Source organism: Antechinus flavipes, chromosome 4 (genome assembly GCF_016432865.1).
Source record: "Antechinus flavipes isolate AdamAnt ecotype Samford, QLD, Australia chromosome 4, AdamAnt_v2, whole genome shotgun sequence".
In the NCBI taxonomy this organism is placed as follows: Eukaryota; Metazoa; Chordata; class Mammalia; order Dasyuromorphia; family Dasyuridae; genus Antechinus; species Antechinus flavipes.
Genome location: NC_067401.1, coordinates 108,639,866 through 108,655,969, shown reverse-complemented (window position 1 = coordinate 108,655,969; position 16,104 = coordinate 108,639,866). Strand labels below are relative to the sequence as shown.

The window sequence follows — 16,104 nt, the reverse complement described above, 5'->3', positions numbered from 1 at the left end:
TATTAATTCACCCATAACTGGGGAGGAAGAAATTCAGTGAGGAAAAGAACAGGCCCCTATTCACAGGCTATATGCACATCTGACAAGGATGCTATGCTGCTTCTTCCCACATAGAACCTTACAGTATATCTTGAACCAGCCAGCCAGAAAAAAAAAGACTGGATGCTTTTGACTTTCCAATGCATATCCAATTCTGGCTCAACAGCAAATTAAAAGGCCGTCTTTTCATTGTGTGGATCATAGAGACCAAACAAACTGCTCATGGTTACAAGGGCTGGATTCGGGCAGGCCACTTTTATACTTGATTCTTGGTCTGTCTTTTATTTTCAGAGCCCATCGTTCTCAAGACTGAGGTACTCTCAAAGTCTCAGACTTCAGATTGGTGCAACCTTACCTTAGAATGCCAAGCCAAGAGAGACATGACGGAAGTGAGAATGACTTGGGAAAGTGAAGATATTCCTAAGATGCTAATACAGAATGAGAGTTTAGGTCTACTCTCTAACTCTAGCAGAGTAAAAGTGTTCCTTCCACCGAAGTTTCAGAATTACTCTATCACCTGCCTAGCCATGAATGATGCAGAACAGAAAAACATCACATTAAAACTGCGTGACGTCTGTGTTGATAATTTGAGTGAGTGAAAGTATCTTTCTTGGATTTTGGTGGTGGTTTAAGGTGGAGTTGGTGGCGTGGAAGGAATTGAGGAGGAAGAGAAGAGGTAGAGGGCTGGTCACTTATTCTCACCATTTCTCTAGCCCTCCCAGTTAGGTATTTCTGGTATCACTATTTCCTCAGGCAATCAGGTACTTAATTTTTGCTCAACTGAAATAAATTTGGTCCAAATATACCTCCCTGACCTCTCCACCCTTGACCATAATCATTCTGTCATTCAAGCCCTATCTCTTTCCCCCTTAAATTGGAATCTCTCCTGTTTCCTTCCTGTTCTTACTTCTCTTGTTCTCTATGGCTGAGACATGTCAACTTTACATAAACGGCCCTGGTATCTTGGAATTTTCATCCTGTTCATATTGTTCGGGAGTCTGGGGATTGGATGGTGGATCTACAAAAGAAAAGAAAAGAAGAAAGAAGGTATTGTTGGAATGTAAAAATCCTCTCCTTTCCCTTCTTAATTAGAGGTCCCTGCCCCAGTAATTTTGGTCAGAGATGTTATCTAAAAGGTGATGAGTGTGGCATTTACTCTAATGGGAGTGTGTGTGTGTGTGTGTGTGTGTATGTGTGTGTGTGTGTGTGTGTGTGTGTGTGTGTATGTGTGTGTGTGATGTATGGCAGACAGAGAAAATCGAACCAAAGCCTTGAGAGACAGGAAAGCCCTAAATCTTTGCTGGGACTGGGGAGGGTGAGTTAGGATTCTGCCTCTTATTGTGTAGGGAGAATCAAATCTCTGCCTTCTCTTTTTATTGTCTCAGTTATGGATTCTTCAAAGCATCAAAGAGATAGTGATAATAGTGTCGAAAATACAATGCTGAATCCAGACAGGCTTCCTGAGAACCAGAACCAGGTACCTGAGGGCTGGGAATCCTAAGGACTCCCTGAAACTTTCTTTTCCTTTAGTTCTTTACTCCCATAGGCATCACACCTTCTGTCCTTACTCACCTCTTCTTACTGACACAAAAGGTAAGACGGAGACTTCTTTTCAACTCTAGTTGTGTGACTTCAGGGCAAATAACTGCCCCTCTTTGTGCCTGTTTTTCAAAGTCAATCACTTCCTATGACTATCCTATGTTTTCTAATATAGATGGCTATAGGTGCTGTAGGGACACAAAATAAATATAAATTGTGGTGTGTTTGCCCAGGCCTTGCTAGAGATTCTGTGTTCCTCCCCAAATCTTCATTTTTATTCTCCACCAACCTAGTTCCAATATCTCTCTTGCTTTCTAGTGCCAAGAAGCTTGTGAGCAGCGGCTACAGGAGAGGGAGAACATCACCACTATATACAGTAACATCCAGAAGACACCCCACTAATACTCAGGTAATGAGGATACAGTTGGGGAGATTGTAGACATTTAAGCTGGGGTAGGATATAAAAAGGGAGCTTAGGGTCCCCAACACACAACCTTCTAAAGTCAATGTATTTCCTTCTCAATATGTCAGTGTATTTGAAAGTATCTTCCCTACCTGTTGGGTTCCTAAGATCTCATTCACAAGTAACTATCCCTGACAAGGGATGAGCCAGCCACGAAAATCTCTTATATTTGCAATTTTTCTTAGTTTGGGAAGAGGAGAAACTAACTTGAGGTCAACCCTTGCAGGAGGGAGGGCACAGTTACAGTGGGCATTGGGGGGTTCTTGAAGAGAATAAGGAGGGACACAAGGAGAGGCAGAAGTTATCTCACACAGTGGTATGAAGGGGCAGCAGCTACTGTCCATCACACTTGCAGTTCCTTTTTTTAAGGCTGTGAAAGGTAATCATTTAAAAAGTCAATCTATGAAATGCATGTTCCTATGTGAGCTTTATTAAGAGTATTTGCTCCAGTGGCAGAAACACACAGAGAAACAAGCTAGCTAAGAGAAACAGAACATCCTGCCCTGCTCCAGTCTTACTTCCTTTTATTTTTTCTTAAATTTATTCTGTTAAAGAATACAGAGGCAGCTAGATGGTGCAGTGGATGGAGCACCAGCCCTGAAGTCAGAAGGACCTGAGTTCAAATCTGACCTCAGACATATAGCACTTATTAGCTGTGTGACCCTGGGCAAGTCACTTAACCCTAATTCCCTCAAGGGGAAAAAGAATATATTTGCCAGATTTAATGTTATTTATTGTAAACACTTGTGGTTGATGCTATCTTTATATTGCTGGGCTCCCCTTTATTTGTGACTTGAATGGCAACTGTTAGGTGAAATGAATCTTTACTCACATAGAATTAGATGTTTCATTCTCAGTTTATTGCAGCAGAGTTTTGTGCTACAATTGGAGGCATAGCATGAACTATTTTCTAACTACCCTTTAGAGTACAGAATCACTTTGAGTTCAGATGCTATTGCATAAACAGATTTCTTAGACATGAATCAATTTGCACAAATAAGAGGTATGTGTGTCATGTGCAAAATTGTTTGTGGCAGCCCTTTTTCTAGTAGCAAGAAACTGGAAACTGATTGGATGCCCATCAGTTGGAGAATGGCTGAATAAATTATGGCATATGAATGTTACGGAATATGATTGTTATATAAGAAATGACCAGCAGGATGATTTCAGGGAGGCCTGGAGAGACTTACATGAATTGATGCTGAGTGAAATGAGCAGACCCAGGAGATCATTGTACACGACAAGAAGATTATACGAAGATTACTTCTGATGATCATGGCTCTTTTCAACAATGAAATGATTGAGGCCAGTTCCAGTGATTTTGTGATGAAGAGAACCATCTGCACCCAGAGAGAGGATTATGGGAACTGAGTGGATCACAACATAGCATTTTCACTTTTTGTTGTTGTTTGCTTGCATTTTATTTTCTTTCTCATTTTTTCCTTTTTGATTTGACTTTTCTTGTGTAGCAAGAGAATTCTATAATATAATATATATATATATATATATATATATTTACCATTACCTCAGCAAAAAAAAAAAAAAAAAAAAAAAAGAATAGTCTAGAGAAAGGTTTTTAGGTACAAGATAAATTCCGGATCGCTGTTCCTTAATGGAGAAAGAATACCCCAAGCTCTTTTTACAAGTCTTGATTCCCTTGCTACCATATGCTAGTTCCACCATGAACACACATAATAAATAGCATTTATCCAATTTGAGACCAAACAGAAATCAGAGAAAGGGGGACATAGGAACTATAAAAGGATATACATCAGATAATACAGAGTGACTGAATTCTTTCATTGAGAGCAAGATTAACTCAGCTCCACCAAGAAAGGCTCTCAGATCTCACCAGAGAGGAACTTCCCCAAAGTCTCCATTATAGCAAACAGGGAACAGGGACATGATCATGACTGTTAGATTCTCTACATATCGATTTGTTCCAAGAAGTTTTCTCTCCCTTCAGCAACCTGAAGAAAGGTTAAATGATAAATGGATCAGTTGAAGGTTTTTCACATAATATTGTTCTTAATTACTTCATATATATTTATGTCTGTTAATTTTGTGTTTATGCTGCATATAATTTTGTGTGTATGTGTTATCTCCTCCATTAAAATATAAGCTTATTAGGATTAGAGGTTCTTTAATGAAGTTCTTTGTAAATATACTTTGTAGTCAGTACCTAGCAGAATGTCTGGCAAATAATAGCTGTTTAAGAATTAAGAATTGATTGATAATATGCTGAAACAAACTTTTGAACCTGAAAATTCCATTATATCTTGGTTATAGGTGATTAAGTTGGCCATATTGATTATACTCATTTACTACTCTCTTGGCTCTGTTCCTGACTCTATGTACTTCTCTGCTATGCCAAGAAGTCTTCTCCCTCAAGAAGATGATTCCACCCAAAAGACCTTCTTATCCTGGAAGAACTCTCTACTCTTTTAACTGGTGAATTCCTTCTTGGTACATCCATTAGAGAAAGTTCCCAAGCCAGCCATAATCACTCCTTTACTTTTCACCAGGTTCTGTGCCTGACTCTTATGACTTATCCATCCCCGCCAATATTTCCTTTTGAGCTCTCTTTTATATATTATCTTCCCTTAATATAATTTAAATTCCTTGTTTTTCTACTTTCTTTGTATTTATGTTTTTGGTATTTAGCACCAAGCTTGCATACAGGAAATGTTTAATAAATGGTATAAATATTGGTATACAAATAAAATTTGGTATAAAAATTATTATTACTAATATTATATTTGTATTAAATGGGGCTTTCTGTTGTAGCTATTCAGAGATAAAAGATTAGTGGTTAAGAAATGGTTATAAATAGCAATATCACCAGTGGTGATACATTTTGAGAAACTCTGTGACAAAAAGCAAGCCTGCCCATCACAGTACTATTATTATTGAACTTTAGAGTCATCTAAAGATAGGCAACACAGTAGATAGAGTACTGGGCCTGGAGATGGGAAGGTTCATTTTTGCGAATTTAAATCTGGCCTCAGAAACTTACTGGTTATGTGACCATGGGCAGGTTACTTAACTTTGCTTCAGTTTTCTCATCTGTAAAATGAGCTGAAGAGGGAAATGACAAACCACTCCAGTATTACTGCCAAGGAAACTCCAGATAAGTTCACAAAGAGCCAGACATGACTGGAAAATAATCAAACAACCACCAAAAAATCAGAAAGATTTGGTTTCAGTTTCTAGTTCTAATCCACATTAGCTGTGTAGACCTGGTTAAATTACCCTAGCCCAGAATTTCTTAAACTTTTTCCACTCATGACTCCTTTTTACCCAATAAATTTTTATATGACCCTGAGTACCTTAGCATATTAAATAGGTATACAAATCAAACATTTACTGATAATAAATAATACTTTAGTGATCTCTCCAAATTAAATTATATGGGGTTATAATATATACTTTAAGAATTTTTATTCTAGCCAGTACTCTAAAATTAAGTTGTACAGATGTTTCCATTCTGCATTAGTAAAGAAATTTTCTTCAATCAACAAATTTTTTGAACCAATGAAATTATAGGTGTAGCCTCTGTCTTTACCCTTTGTTATAATTTTTAAAATAAATTATTACAAATGTGAAAATAATAAAAGATTGAAGTAGCATCCATATCTGTGTTGTTCTATCATTATAGGATTGATTTACTTCCACATGATTATTGAATTATCATGAAATATTAATTTTATTTGAATAAAGCATGAACTGAAAAATATTACAAATTATTTTATGAAAATTGTGAGAGTTGTAAGATTGTGTGTGTGTGTGAGTGTGTGTATGAAAAGGGGAAATATCATTATAAAAAGTTTGGAAATCACAAAACTGGGCCAACATCTTAATTTTACAGGTAAGCAAACAGATTCAGAAATGGGAAGGGACTTTTTTAAAGCCACAAAGCTAGTAAATGGCAGATCTGGGATTTAAATTTTCCAACTCTAAATCTAGTGGGGTGAGAAAAATCGAGGAATAGAGGATAATACTTAGGTTAATACCAAGCTTGAGTGACTGGGGAAATGGTGGCATCCTCAGTGGTCATAGGAAAGTTAGAAAGAGGGGAGAATTTTGGGGGAAAGATCTTGGATATATTTAATTTAATATGTATATAGGATATTCCTCCTGAATTGTCTAAAAGACATTTGGAAATACAAGATTAGAGGTCAGCAGACAAGTCAGACCTGAATAATTAGATTTGAGAATCCTCAGCATAGACATAAAATCCATGGAACCGAGATCATCAAGAAAATAATATAGAGAGGAAAAAGAAGAGGATCCAAAATAGAGACCTGTGAATATAATGCCTATGGTAAAAGGACATGACCTGGCAGAAGACCCAGCAAAGAAGACTGAGAAAGAAGCGCCAGATAGACAGAGAAAGAGGCAGTAGAATGGTGTCCTGAAAACCTACAGAGAAGACAGCATCAGGGAGAGTAATCAAGAAGGGAGCATCCAGAGCGTATTAGAGTGATGAACAGTGTCAAAGGGTGAAGGAAAAGTTAAGAAGGAGGAGAACTCAAAAAATTATCAAACTGTACATATCCTTTGATCCAGCAGTGTTACGACTGGGCTTATACCCCAAAGAGATCATAAAGAAGGGAAGGGATCTGTATGTGCACAAATGTTTGTGGCAGCCCTCTTTGTAGTGGCCAGAAACTGGAAACTGAATAGACACCCATCAATTGGAGAATGGCTGAATAAGTTGTGGTATATGAATATTATGGAATATTATTGTTCGGTAAGAAATGACCAACAGGATGATTTCAGAAAGGTCTGGAGAGACTTACACGAACTGATGCTGAGTGAAATGAGCAGGGCCAGGAGATCATTATATACTTCAACAACAATACTATATGATAATTCTGATGGACCTGGCCATCTTCATCAATGAGATGAACCAAATCAGTTCCAATAGAGCAGTAATGAACTGAACCAGCTACACCCAGCGAAAGAACTCTGGGAGATGACTAAGAACCATTACATTGAATTCCCAATCCCTATATTTTTGCCTGCCTGCATTTTTGATTTCCTTTACAGGCTAATTGTACAACATTTCAGAGTCCGATTCTTTTTGTACAGCAAAATAACTGTTTGGTCATGTAAACTTATTGTGTATCTAATTTATACTCTAATATATTTAACATCTACTGGTCATCCTGCCATCTAGGGGAGGGAGTGGGGGGAAGGAGGGGAAAAATTGGAACAAAAGGTTTGGCAATTGTCAATGTTGTAAAATTACCCATGCATATAACTTGTAAATAAAAAGCTATGAAATTTAAAAAAAAAAAAAAAAAAAAAGAAGGATGAGAACTAAGAAAAAGTCATTAGATCTGGTGCTTAAGAGATCACTGATGACTTTGGTTGAATGATGAGATGGGAAACCAGACTGGACACTTAAGAACAGAGTCAAAGAAGAGGAAGTGGAGATCTTTATTTTAGGTAGTCTTCTTTGGGAGTTTAGCCACAAAAGTCTGGAAAGATAGAGCACTAGTTGATAGGGATGGATGGATCAATTGAAGGTGTTTTTTTTTCCTGAGGCAATTGGGCTTAAGTGACTTGCCCAGAGTCACACAGCTAGGAAGTGTTAAGTGTTTGAGGCCAGATTTGAACTCAGGCCCTCCTGACTTCAGGGATGGTGATCCATCCACTGCACCACCTAGCTTCCCCAGGTTTTTGTTTTTGTTTTCAAATGGAAGGAAACATGAATATGTTTGTAGGTTATAGGGAAGCAACTACTAGACACAGAGATTGAAAAATAAGTGAGAAAGTGGGGATAATAGAAAAGATGATCTATTTGTGAAGATAAGATAGAATGAGATCACTTCTATATAAAGAGGAATTTGCTTTGGCAAAGAGAAAGATCACTTCATTACGTCAGATGGGGATTGTATAGGATAAATGGAGGGAAAATCCTCTCATGGGAATATGATCTTAAACAATGCTCTAATTATAATTTGAAACTTTGCAATAACAAGTTGAGCTATACCTAAAAAGCTGTTCACCTCCTCCAGTTTTCCTCCACTCTTAATTAGCTTTTAAGTATTTCTTTTAAAGACAATTTATTCTTTTTTTCTGGGATAGATTTCCATGTTTAGAATGTCAAGTCCTGATTCTCCCAAACAATGGGAGAAAAGGCCGGATGGGGATAGGGCTTCTCTGTTCAAGTTATTTAATCTTGTGTTTTGCAGTTTTTATTTTGCATTCCTTTACTAACAAACACCTTGTCAGATGGGAGATGTCCTTTCTCACAAGATTGTAATAAATCCCTTTTTGCTTTTTCTTACTCTGAGTCTCTGACTTTAATTTGGATTCACTGTGCCATGTAGTTTGGAGGCTCATCAGGAATATTTCCTGTTTGTGAGGAGGTCCCTCTCAGACTGAATCCTTGGACAGGCACCCTCTGGAGAGTTCTCTAATGGAACTTGGACTCAGTTCGTGAACTTCCACTCCAATTAGGTGAAATCTTGAAGAGAGACAACTAGACAAAGCAAAAATGGAAGAAGACTACTACAGATAGAGGATTAATTTGGCCCAGGAGATAAGCCAGCTGAGAAAAATTTTAAATCAGTCAGGTAAGCTATGCAGTATCACCCAGGTGAATAAGAACTGGTGAGATGGGGAGAGACTCTAAGTGGTTAGATCTGTGAGAGGACTTTCCTTTGCCAAGAACTGGTGATCTATGTGGGTGAGTGGGATTGAGATTGGGAAATTTTAGGTAGTTAAACTCCATAAAAAGCTCCTGTTTCCCTTTGATATTGGGAAAATCCTAAGCAGTTTGAGTCTGTAAGGATTTTCCTATTTTCCTTTGGTAAGATTGGGTGAGTCCTCCATAAAGAGGACAAGAAACTGTGAACCTTGGAAAAGGAAGGTAGCTGGCTCTAAACCTATGTAGTGATCTGGGAAGATAGTTCTTTAGAAAGAATTGGGATGAAGTACCAAAAATGTATAGGGAAATACTATTGGTTTTTTGGGCAGATGCCTCAAACTTTTGCAGGAACTGTCCATACCCCAAGGGCTGGGTATAAATTCAAAGGTGCCTTTAATATAGCCAGTTGGCTCCTAAAGCTTCTGCTCCAGAACTCCCCTCTTCATTTCCACTCCAAGGTGGGGCCAAGAAAAGGAACTTGATTGATTTATGCTAAGGCCGGGCTAGCTCCCTGGAGACCTCAGGATCAGCCAGAGTCAGGATAAGTAAAAGTCTTTGGTCTTTACGGGGAGAAGCAGGCAAACTTCCAGGACTTTAGCCAAAGATCTCTCCTTGATTCTGGAGTCCAGAATCTCCACCTTTCTCCTCCTCATTCTGCAGCCACGTGAGTCTCTGGCCTCTGTCACCCCACCCTTTAATCCTTGCCTAGGATTATCTTAAACCCCAAACATTGAGTCAGCACCAAACAGTGAGAAGGGCCATTTTCCCAAACATATGCTAATAGTCATTGTCTTATATTGAATAGATAATTAGCCTTGAGTGCTTGGTTGTCTGATTCAAGCACACCTTTTTCAGAGTTTCAGCCCTTTACAGATTTAAGAAAAGCTGTGTATGTGTGTGATTTTAGAAGCATGTGTGCACTAATATAAAGGTATTGTTATTAGAAATTTAAATCTGTATTTGATTTGATTTTAAGTTAAAAATTTTGGTTCTGTGGTAACTTATCTAAATAGGTCACATGTTTGTTATCTCCTAGTTAGATGAAATATGTTGCTTTCTAAATTGTATATTGGGTAATTTATAAAAATTGTATAATCTGTGTTTAATATTTTATTAGTCCAGCAGGATATGTGGTATAAGTTTTGTGAAATTTGGTTCAAAGTTATTTAGAATATTAATCTTAAGGTTTGTCTTGCTTTCTCCTTTAACAAAGAAGTAAAAATAAGAATTTGGCATATAGGGATATGTGTAAATGAAGAACAAATTGCATTGAAAAGTATATAATATATCTAAAGATAAACAAGAAGGTATTGAGGAGATGTCCCTCCAGAAGGAAGGGGTCTGGATCCAAAATATTCCGGTTAGGTTTTAATGAAATTACACCAGTGGAGATGGGTGGAAGCTTTCCCCTGGGTTCTGCTGATTTAAGAGGGATTAGTGGAATAATATGGGAACAAATTTTGCCTAAGTATGGATTGATAGACTATTGATCCTGATAAAGGAACATATTTTACTTCTAAAGTTTTATAAGAAAGAATGGGGAGGGAATTACAAATTAAGTGGCAATTCCATACACCTGGGCATCTGCCCTCATCATCTGCCCAGTGGAAAGAATGAATCATCTTCTTTTTTAAAATTAGTCTTTTATTTTCAAAATATATGCATGGATAATTTTGAACATTTACCCTTGCAAAATCTTGTGTTCCAATTTTTTTCCCTCCTTTCTCTCACCCCCTCTTCTAGACAACAAGTAATCCAATATATGTTAAACATGTGCAGTTCTTCTATACATATTTCTACAATTATCATCATGCCCAAGAAAAATCAGATCTAAAAGGAAAAAATGAGAAAGAAAACAAAATGCAAGCAAACAATAACAACAAAAAAAAAAAGAGTGAAAATACTATGTTGTAATGTACAGTTTTCTCTCTGGGTGTAGATGGCTCTCTTCATCACAAGACCATTGGAACTGGCTTGAATCATCTCATTGCTGAAAAGGGCCACATCCATCAGAATTGATCTTTATATAATCTTCTTGTTGCCATGTACAATGATCTCCTGCTTCTGCTCATTTCACTTAGCATCAGTTCATGTAAGTCTCTCCAGGCCTCTCTGAAATCATCCTGCTGATCATTTTTTACAGAACAATAATATTCCATAACATTCATAGACCATAACTTATCCAGCTATTCTCCAACTAATGAGCATTCACTCAGTTTCCAGTTTCTTTCTACTACAAAAAGAGTTGCCACAAACATTTTTGCACATGTGGGTCTCTTTCCCTCCTTTATGATAAAGATATTGCTGGATCAAAGGGTATGCACAGTTTGATAGCCCTTTGAGCATAGTTCCAAATTACTCTCCAGAATGGTTGGATCCATTCACAATTCCACCAACAATGTATCAGTGTCCCAGTTTTCCCACATCCCCTCCAACATTTATCATTCTCTTCTCCTGTCATCTTAGCCAATCCAAGAGATATGTAGTGGGACCTCAAAGTTGTTTTAATTTGCATTTCTTTGATCAACAATGATTTGGAACACCTTTTCATATGACTAGAAATAGTTTTAATTTCTTCATCTGAACATTCTGTTCATATCCTTTGATCATTTATCAAAGGGAGAATGGCTTGAAATGAATCATATTTTTAGGAACAGATTACTAAATTGATGTTAGAGACTAAATTCCCTTGAACCAAATGTTTGCTAATTGTTTTAGAAGTGATCTAGGAGAAAGGGAAATACCCTCTTTTGAAACAAAGGATAAATTTTTAAGGAATTATATACTGCCAGAGTCCTCCTCCCTTTTTAGCCCTTAGAAAACAAGGATTGATGATCCAGACACACCTTTGGAGTTTGCAGTTTGCAGGCAAGTGTACACTTACTAAATCCTGAAAGAAGCACAGTGGGAAGGATGTTACCAGTTGTTACACATGACTGAGACTGCAATCTGAAGGTGGAAAATACCAGGCTTAAAGGACCTGTGGAGGAACCTCAAGAATGGACGGTTAAGGACAATTTATAACCTCTAAAATTGACTTTGAAATTAAGAATGTTTTGGTGGGAGATGAGAATGTTTGTGCTTAGAGAAATTTTAACAATATTGGTGTTATACCTGTTATTTAGATTTCCAAAAAAGTTTATAGGAACTCTTTGATTGGAGAAAGTTGAATTAACACTTTTTTAGGATGAAGAAATTATTAATGTTAATTATGGTAGGGTTCTTTAATGTGAAATTAGGATATTCTATATTCTATGTTAGTTTTAATTGGTTGTATTGAGTCATTTAAAAACTGTTCCCATTTTTAAGGGAGATTCTGAGAACAGTGGTCTATGACTTTGTTCCTTTAAACATGGCTAATAACATGTTTTGATATAGATTGGTTATTGAGCATCTTAAAGCAAAATGATTTGTGCAACGCTAAATTTAAAACCCATCTACTTAGATATGAAGATAAGCTGTGAACTTTCTAAGATGAATCTCTTACTGTTATCAGTGTAAGTAGGTATAGTCAATACTAATTTAGGATATGTTACCCTTGAGCCATATTCATCTGAAGCTTTGATTAATGAGACTTGCTATTTGAGATAAAATCTCTTGGGACTGTAGCTGATATTATTTGGAGTTTTGAATTCAGATATGATTGTCCGATGGATCATCAAGCCAGTAATATACCATCTGAAAGGAATATGCCACAAGCTACTCAGAGGAAAGTGTCCTGAATTGTTAGAGGTAGAGGTTAGTACTGGGCAAGAGTTGGGAGGACAATCGTGGCCTTCACTTAAGGGGGGATCCTTCTGAATCAGTTTCCCTGTGGTATTCCCTTGAATAAGAACCCATCTGATAATTCCTGAGCCTGGATATAAAGTAGAATTGTTAAATTGAGTTAAGGATGCTTTATCTTGTCATATATGTGCTCTCAGGCTAAGGCCTGAAGGATCAGTTTTTGATTATAATCATTCCCTGCTTTTTCCTCTTATAGCAAATTTTTATAATCAGGGCAAGTGTTCAGTAGATGTAAAATCTTGCAGTTTCCTATCTGAAAATATGTAGTCATTATATCCTAAATAAGTAAATGAGTATTTGGCCTACTTCATCTACCTGTGGCTAGATGCAAATATGTCTGTTTCTTTTAGCATTTTTGTTATTGCTGACTTTCATGATAGGCATTTTTCATTTATGAAAGGTTATCTACTCTACTTGCTGGGGACACAAATGGTTAGGGTGATAGATGGCCCCAGATGGGAGTTGAGTGTACAGAATCCCAATTTGTATGCTGAACAGGCTCATTAGACTCCAGGCCATAGTAGAAATAAATAGATTTGAGAGAGCATGTAGTTAGCAAGGAGAGTACTTTTTAACAATTAACAATGGAAAAGACAAGTTCCTTGGTGGAACTCACAATTTCCCAGTAGAAAGGGAGTACCCCCTGAGGTTGGAGCATGCCCTAAGTGGCAGGATAAATCCTGAAAGGCTCTTAGCATCATAAAAGAATTAGTGAGTTGCAAGGAGGAGTAGGGTTGGAAAGCATAATGGAGTTAGGAGAGATACCACGCAGTGTGGGGGAGGGGAAAATTTACCACAGTGCAGAATGCTGTGGTAGGCTGACCCAAAGGAAGGCAGTGACTTGGGATGGCCCATAAGTAGATTTTATAGGGAAAATTTAACCTTAGGAACATGACAGATTTCCACAGAAGAAAGATTGAACAACCTGGAGAGGCAAGTTCAGTTAGACAAGGGTGGACCCCAGAGAGAAAAAAGACAAACCGGGTTCAGTGGGATTGGAGACTGAGAAAAAGATGGCTGAGGAAATGTATTAAAAATGTTGTAATGGGTCTTCAAAGGATAATAAAGAGGAGGGATTGTATGGAATAAACTGAGTGAAGACTCTCTCATGGGAATCCCTAATTATGACGTGAAACTTTGCAATAACAAGTTGAGCTATAGCTAAAAAGCTGCAGGTATTTGTCCCCTCCTGTTTCCCACCACCTCTTAATTAGCATTTAAGTACTTCTTTTGAAGACAATTTATTCTTTTTCTGGGATAGATTTGTGCATTTAGAATGTAAGCCTGGACTTTCCCCAAACAATGTGAGAAAAGGCCAGTTTGGGGGGTGGGGAGGGAAATGGAGACTTGTGCATTTAGGCTATTTAATCTTGTGTTTTGCAGTTTGTACTTTGCATTCCTTTACTCACAAACACCATGTCAGCTGGGAGACATACTTTCTCATAAGAGCGTAATAAATACCCTTTTGCTCTTTCTTACTCTGAAAGGCTCTGATTTTAATTTGGGTTCACTGTCCCACACAGGGTGAAGGAAGAGATAGAAGCAATAGGCCAAGAAGGTGAAGTAAGATGGAGAACTTGAGGAAACTCTGGGAAAATGATGTTAATGTTTTGCATTGAAATATGAGGAAGGCTCTCAGCTAAAAGGGGAGAAGAGAGGAGAGCCAATGAAGTTTTGAGAAAAAAAATGAAAAAGTTTGGCAGAGCTGTTGTGGTAAGTGGGATCATCAGTTATTTAGGGGAAGTATAAAAAAGGTTTTTTGACACAGGAAGAATTTGGTTAAGATTATATAATACAAATTTGTAGTAGACTCAGTTAGCAAAATTTTGTCCAACTTCATTCTTTGTAGAGGAACAAAAGAAGTGGATGGTGGGAATGATCTATGACTGAGTCTTGGCAGGACAAGATTGGAGATATAAGGTGGCAAAGATCTGAAGAAAAGAGGGAACTGTGAAGTTGAACTCTATGACTGAAGGGTCAAGTTGGAGAAAGAATGAATCTTTGTGTATGGTTGAGTTGAAGGAACAGGTGATGTAAAATGAGTAAACTGAGGAACTATAAGGCTAAGGTGATTGAGGGAGCATAAATATGGATGTTGAAGAATATTAGGATAAGGTCAAGAATAGAGGAGCAGAAAAATTCTATGAGCCAGGCACTGATCATTAAGGGGAGTGCCTTGCAATCTATGAGACATCAGCTACGGGAATTTTGTTTAGGTGGTACCTATGGATTGGGTGAACCTCAAAGGAGAATGTTACTGAGTAATGGGGGAAAATCTGGATAGTGGCAATGGGGAGTAAGAAGTATTCCAACTCTGCCATTTCAACTTAGGAAAGTGGGATAAAAGGAGACTGTGACATCAGGAGGGAGCCAAGTACCCATTAGACTCTAAAGATGGAAGGAATGGGAAATGATTTAAGAGAAAAGCAAGTTTTCTGCATATATGTTGAAGTGGAAGACACCCCAACAAGATTAGGGTCCCTTGGTCAGTGTTGTGGGTTTGGTGAAAGAATTTGCAACACTCAGTTTGTTTCTAAATTAAGGGGCAAATATTTGTTATGCTGCTTGACAACTGGTTAATTCCAAGAGAATCTGGCAAAGAGTCAGAATCTAGGAAATAATTCCATAAGAAAGAGAAACAAAGATTAGATTGATATGCTGATAGGGGTGGGATAGTTCCCATGCTTGAGTTCTACAGCTTACTGATGAACAGACTGACCAGCATTGTTCATGGTACTCCCTAGGACAGATAACCTTAGGGATTCTCTGGCTTTGCTACATTCTCACACTTATAATATGAAGCAGTCATTCTAGCAGCACAGTGAAATGAGTGGATAAAGATAACTTTAGAGTGGGACATTGAGGAGAGGGGGTTGAGTTGGGGTTTAAATGATGAGGGGTGTGTATGTGTGTGTATGTGCGCTCATGTGCTTGTGCTTAGAGCAATGGGATGGGGTGGGTATGAATATTAGGAGTTCAGACTGGAAAAAATTCAGGCAGACTTTTATCATCCATTTGGATTTTCCCTGAAGTCTGCCAAAGAATGTCCAGATCAAAAGAAAAAAAAAATACTGCAAGCAGTTCCCATTAGGGAAGGCATTCCTCTTAGACCCAGGCTATTATTACTCAGAGGGGGAACTTGCTAGTTTTTCTTCTTTCTTTACCCAAGGAGCTCCAAAGCTTCACTAAGGAGTAGATAATTTGGATTTAGTAATTGAAAACTAGAAGAAATACATCACAATAAGTGCAAGAAAGAGCCTTTTTTCCCTAGGCTGAGCAATATAAAAGAAGTTGTCTAGGTGAGGGGGCAGACTGGGGGGCACAGGATTAATATGACCATATTCTAAACTGAATAGGAAAATCACTGATTGAGGTAGAAAGTGGGGAGAGGAGAAAAGCCATGGCCAAAATCTGAGATTCCTTTCAATGGAACTATGTCTGCTTTTTCCCCATTTCATTACTGTAGAATCCTTCCCTACATAATTGAATCTTTTTTTTTAAACATTCATTATTAATTTATTTTTTCATTTTATTCTTTAAAAATTTTTTTTAAATTAAAGTTTTTTATTTTTCAAAACAGTGGACAATTCTTCAACATTAGCCCTTGCAAAATCCT

The 16,104-nt window shown here is 37.6% G+C and overlaps 1 protein-coding gene across 7 annotated transcripts in view; it reads left to right on the top strand.

Annotated features, from left to right (window-relative positions):
• The window catches only part of LOC127559750 (uncharacterized), a 65,084-nt gene that overhangs the window by 20,657 nt on the left and 28,323 nt on the right, over positions 1-16,104 (top strand). For 2 of the 7 annotated variants that reach the window (XR_007953202.1, XM_051993742.1), the window contains exons 3-6: positions 331-630; positions 970-1,086; positions 1,425-1,516; positions 1,897-1,987. Coding sequence is in view for 6 of the 7 variants with exons in the window: in XM_051993742.1 (XP_051849702.1) it covers positions 331-630; positions 970-1,086; positions 1,425-1,516; positions 1,897-1,980 (593 nt within the window). In the remaining variant the exon portion in view is untranslated. Of the gene's footprint in view, positions 1-330; positions 631-969; positions 1,087-1,424; positions 1,517-1,896; positions 1,988-3,078; positions 5,675-8,512; positions 8,597-16,104 lie in introns of those variants that run through there. The other 5 variants (XM_051993743.1, XM_051993741.1, XM_051993740.1 and 2 more) reach the window with 5 other exon arrangements.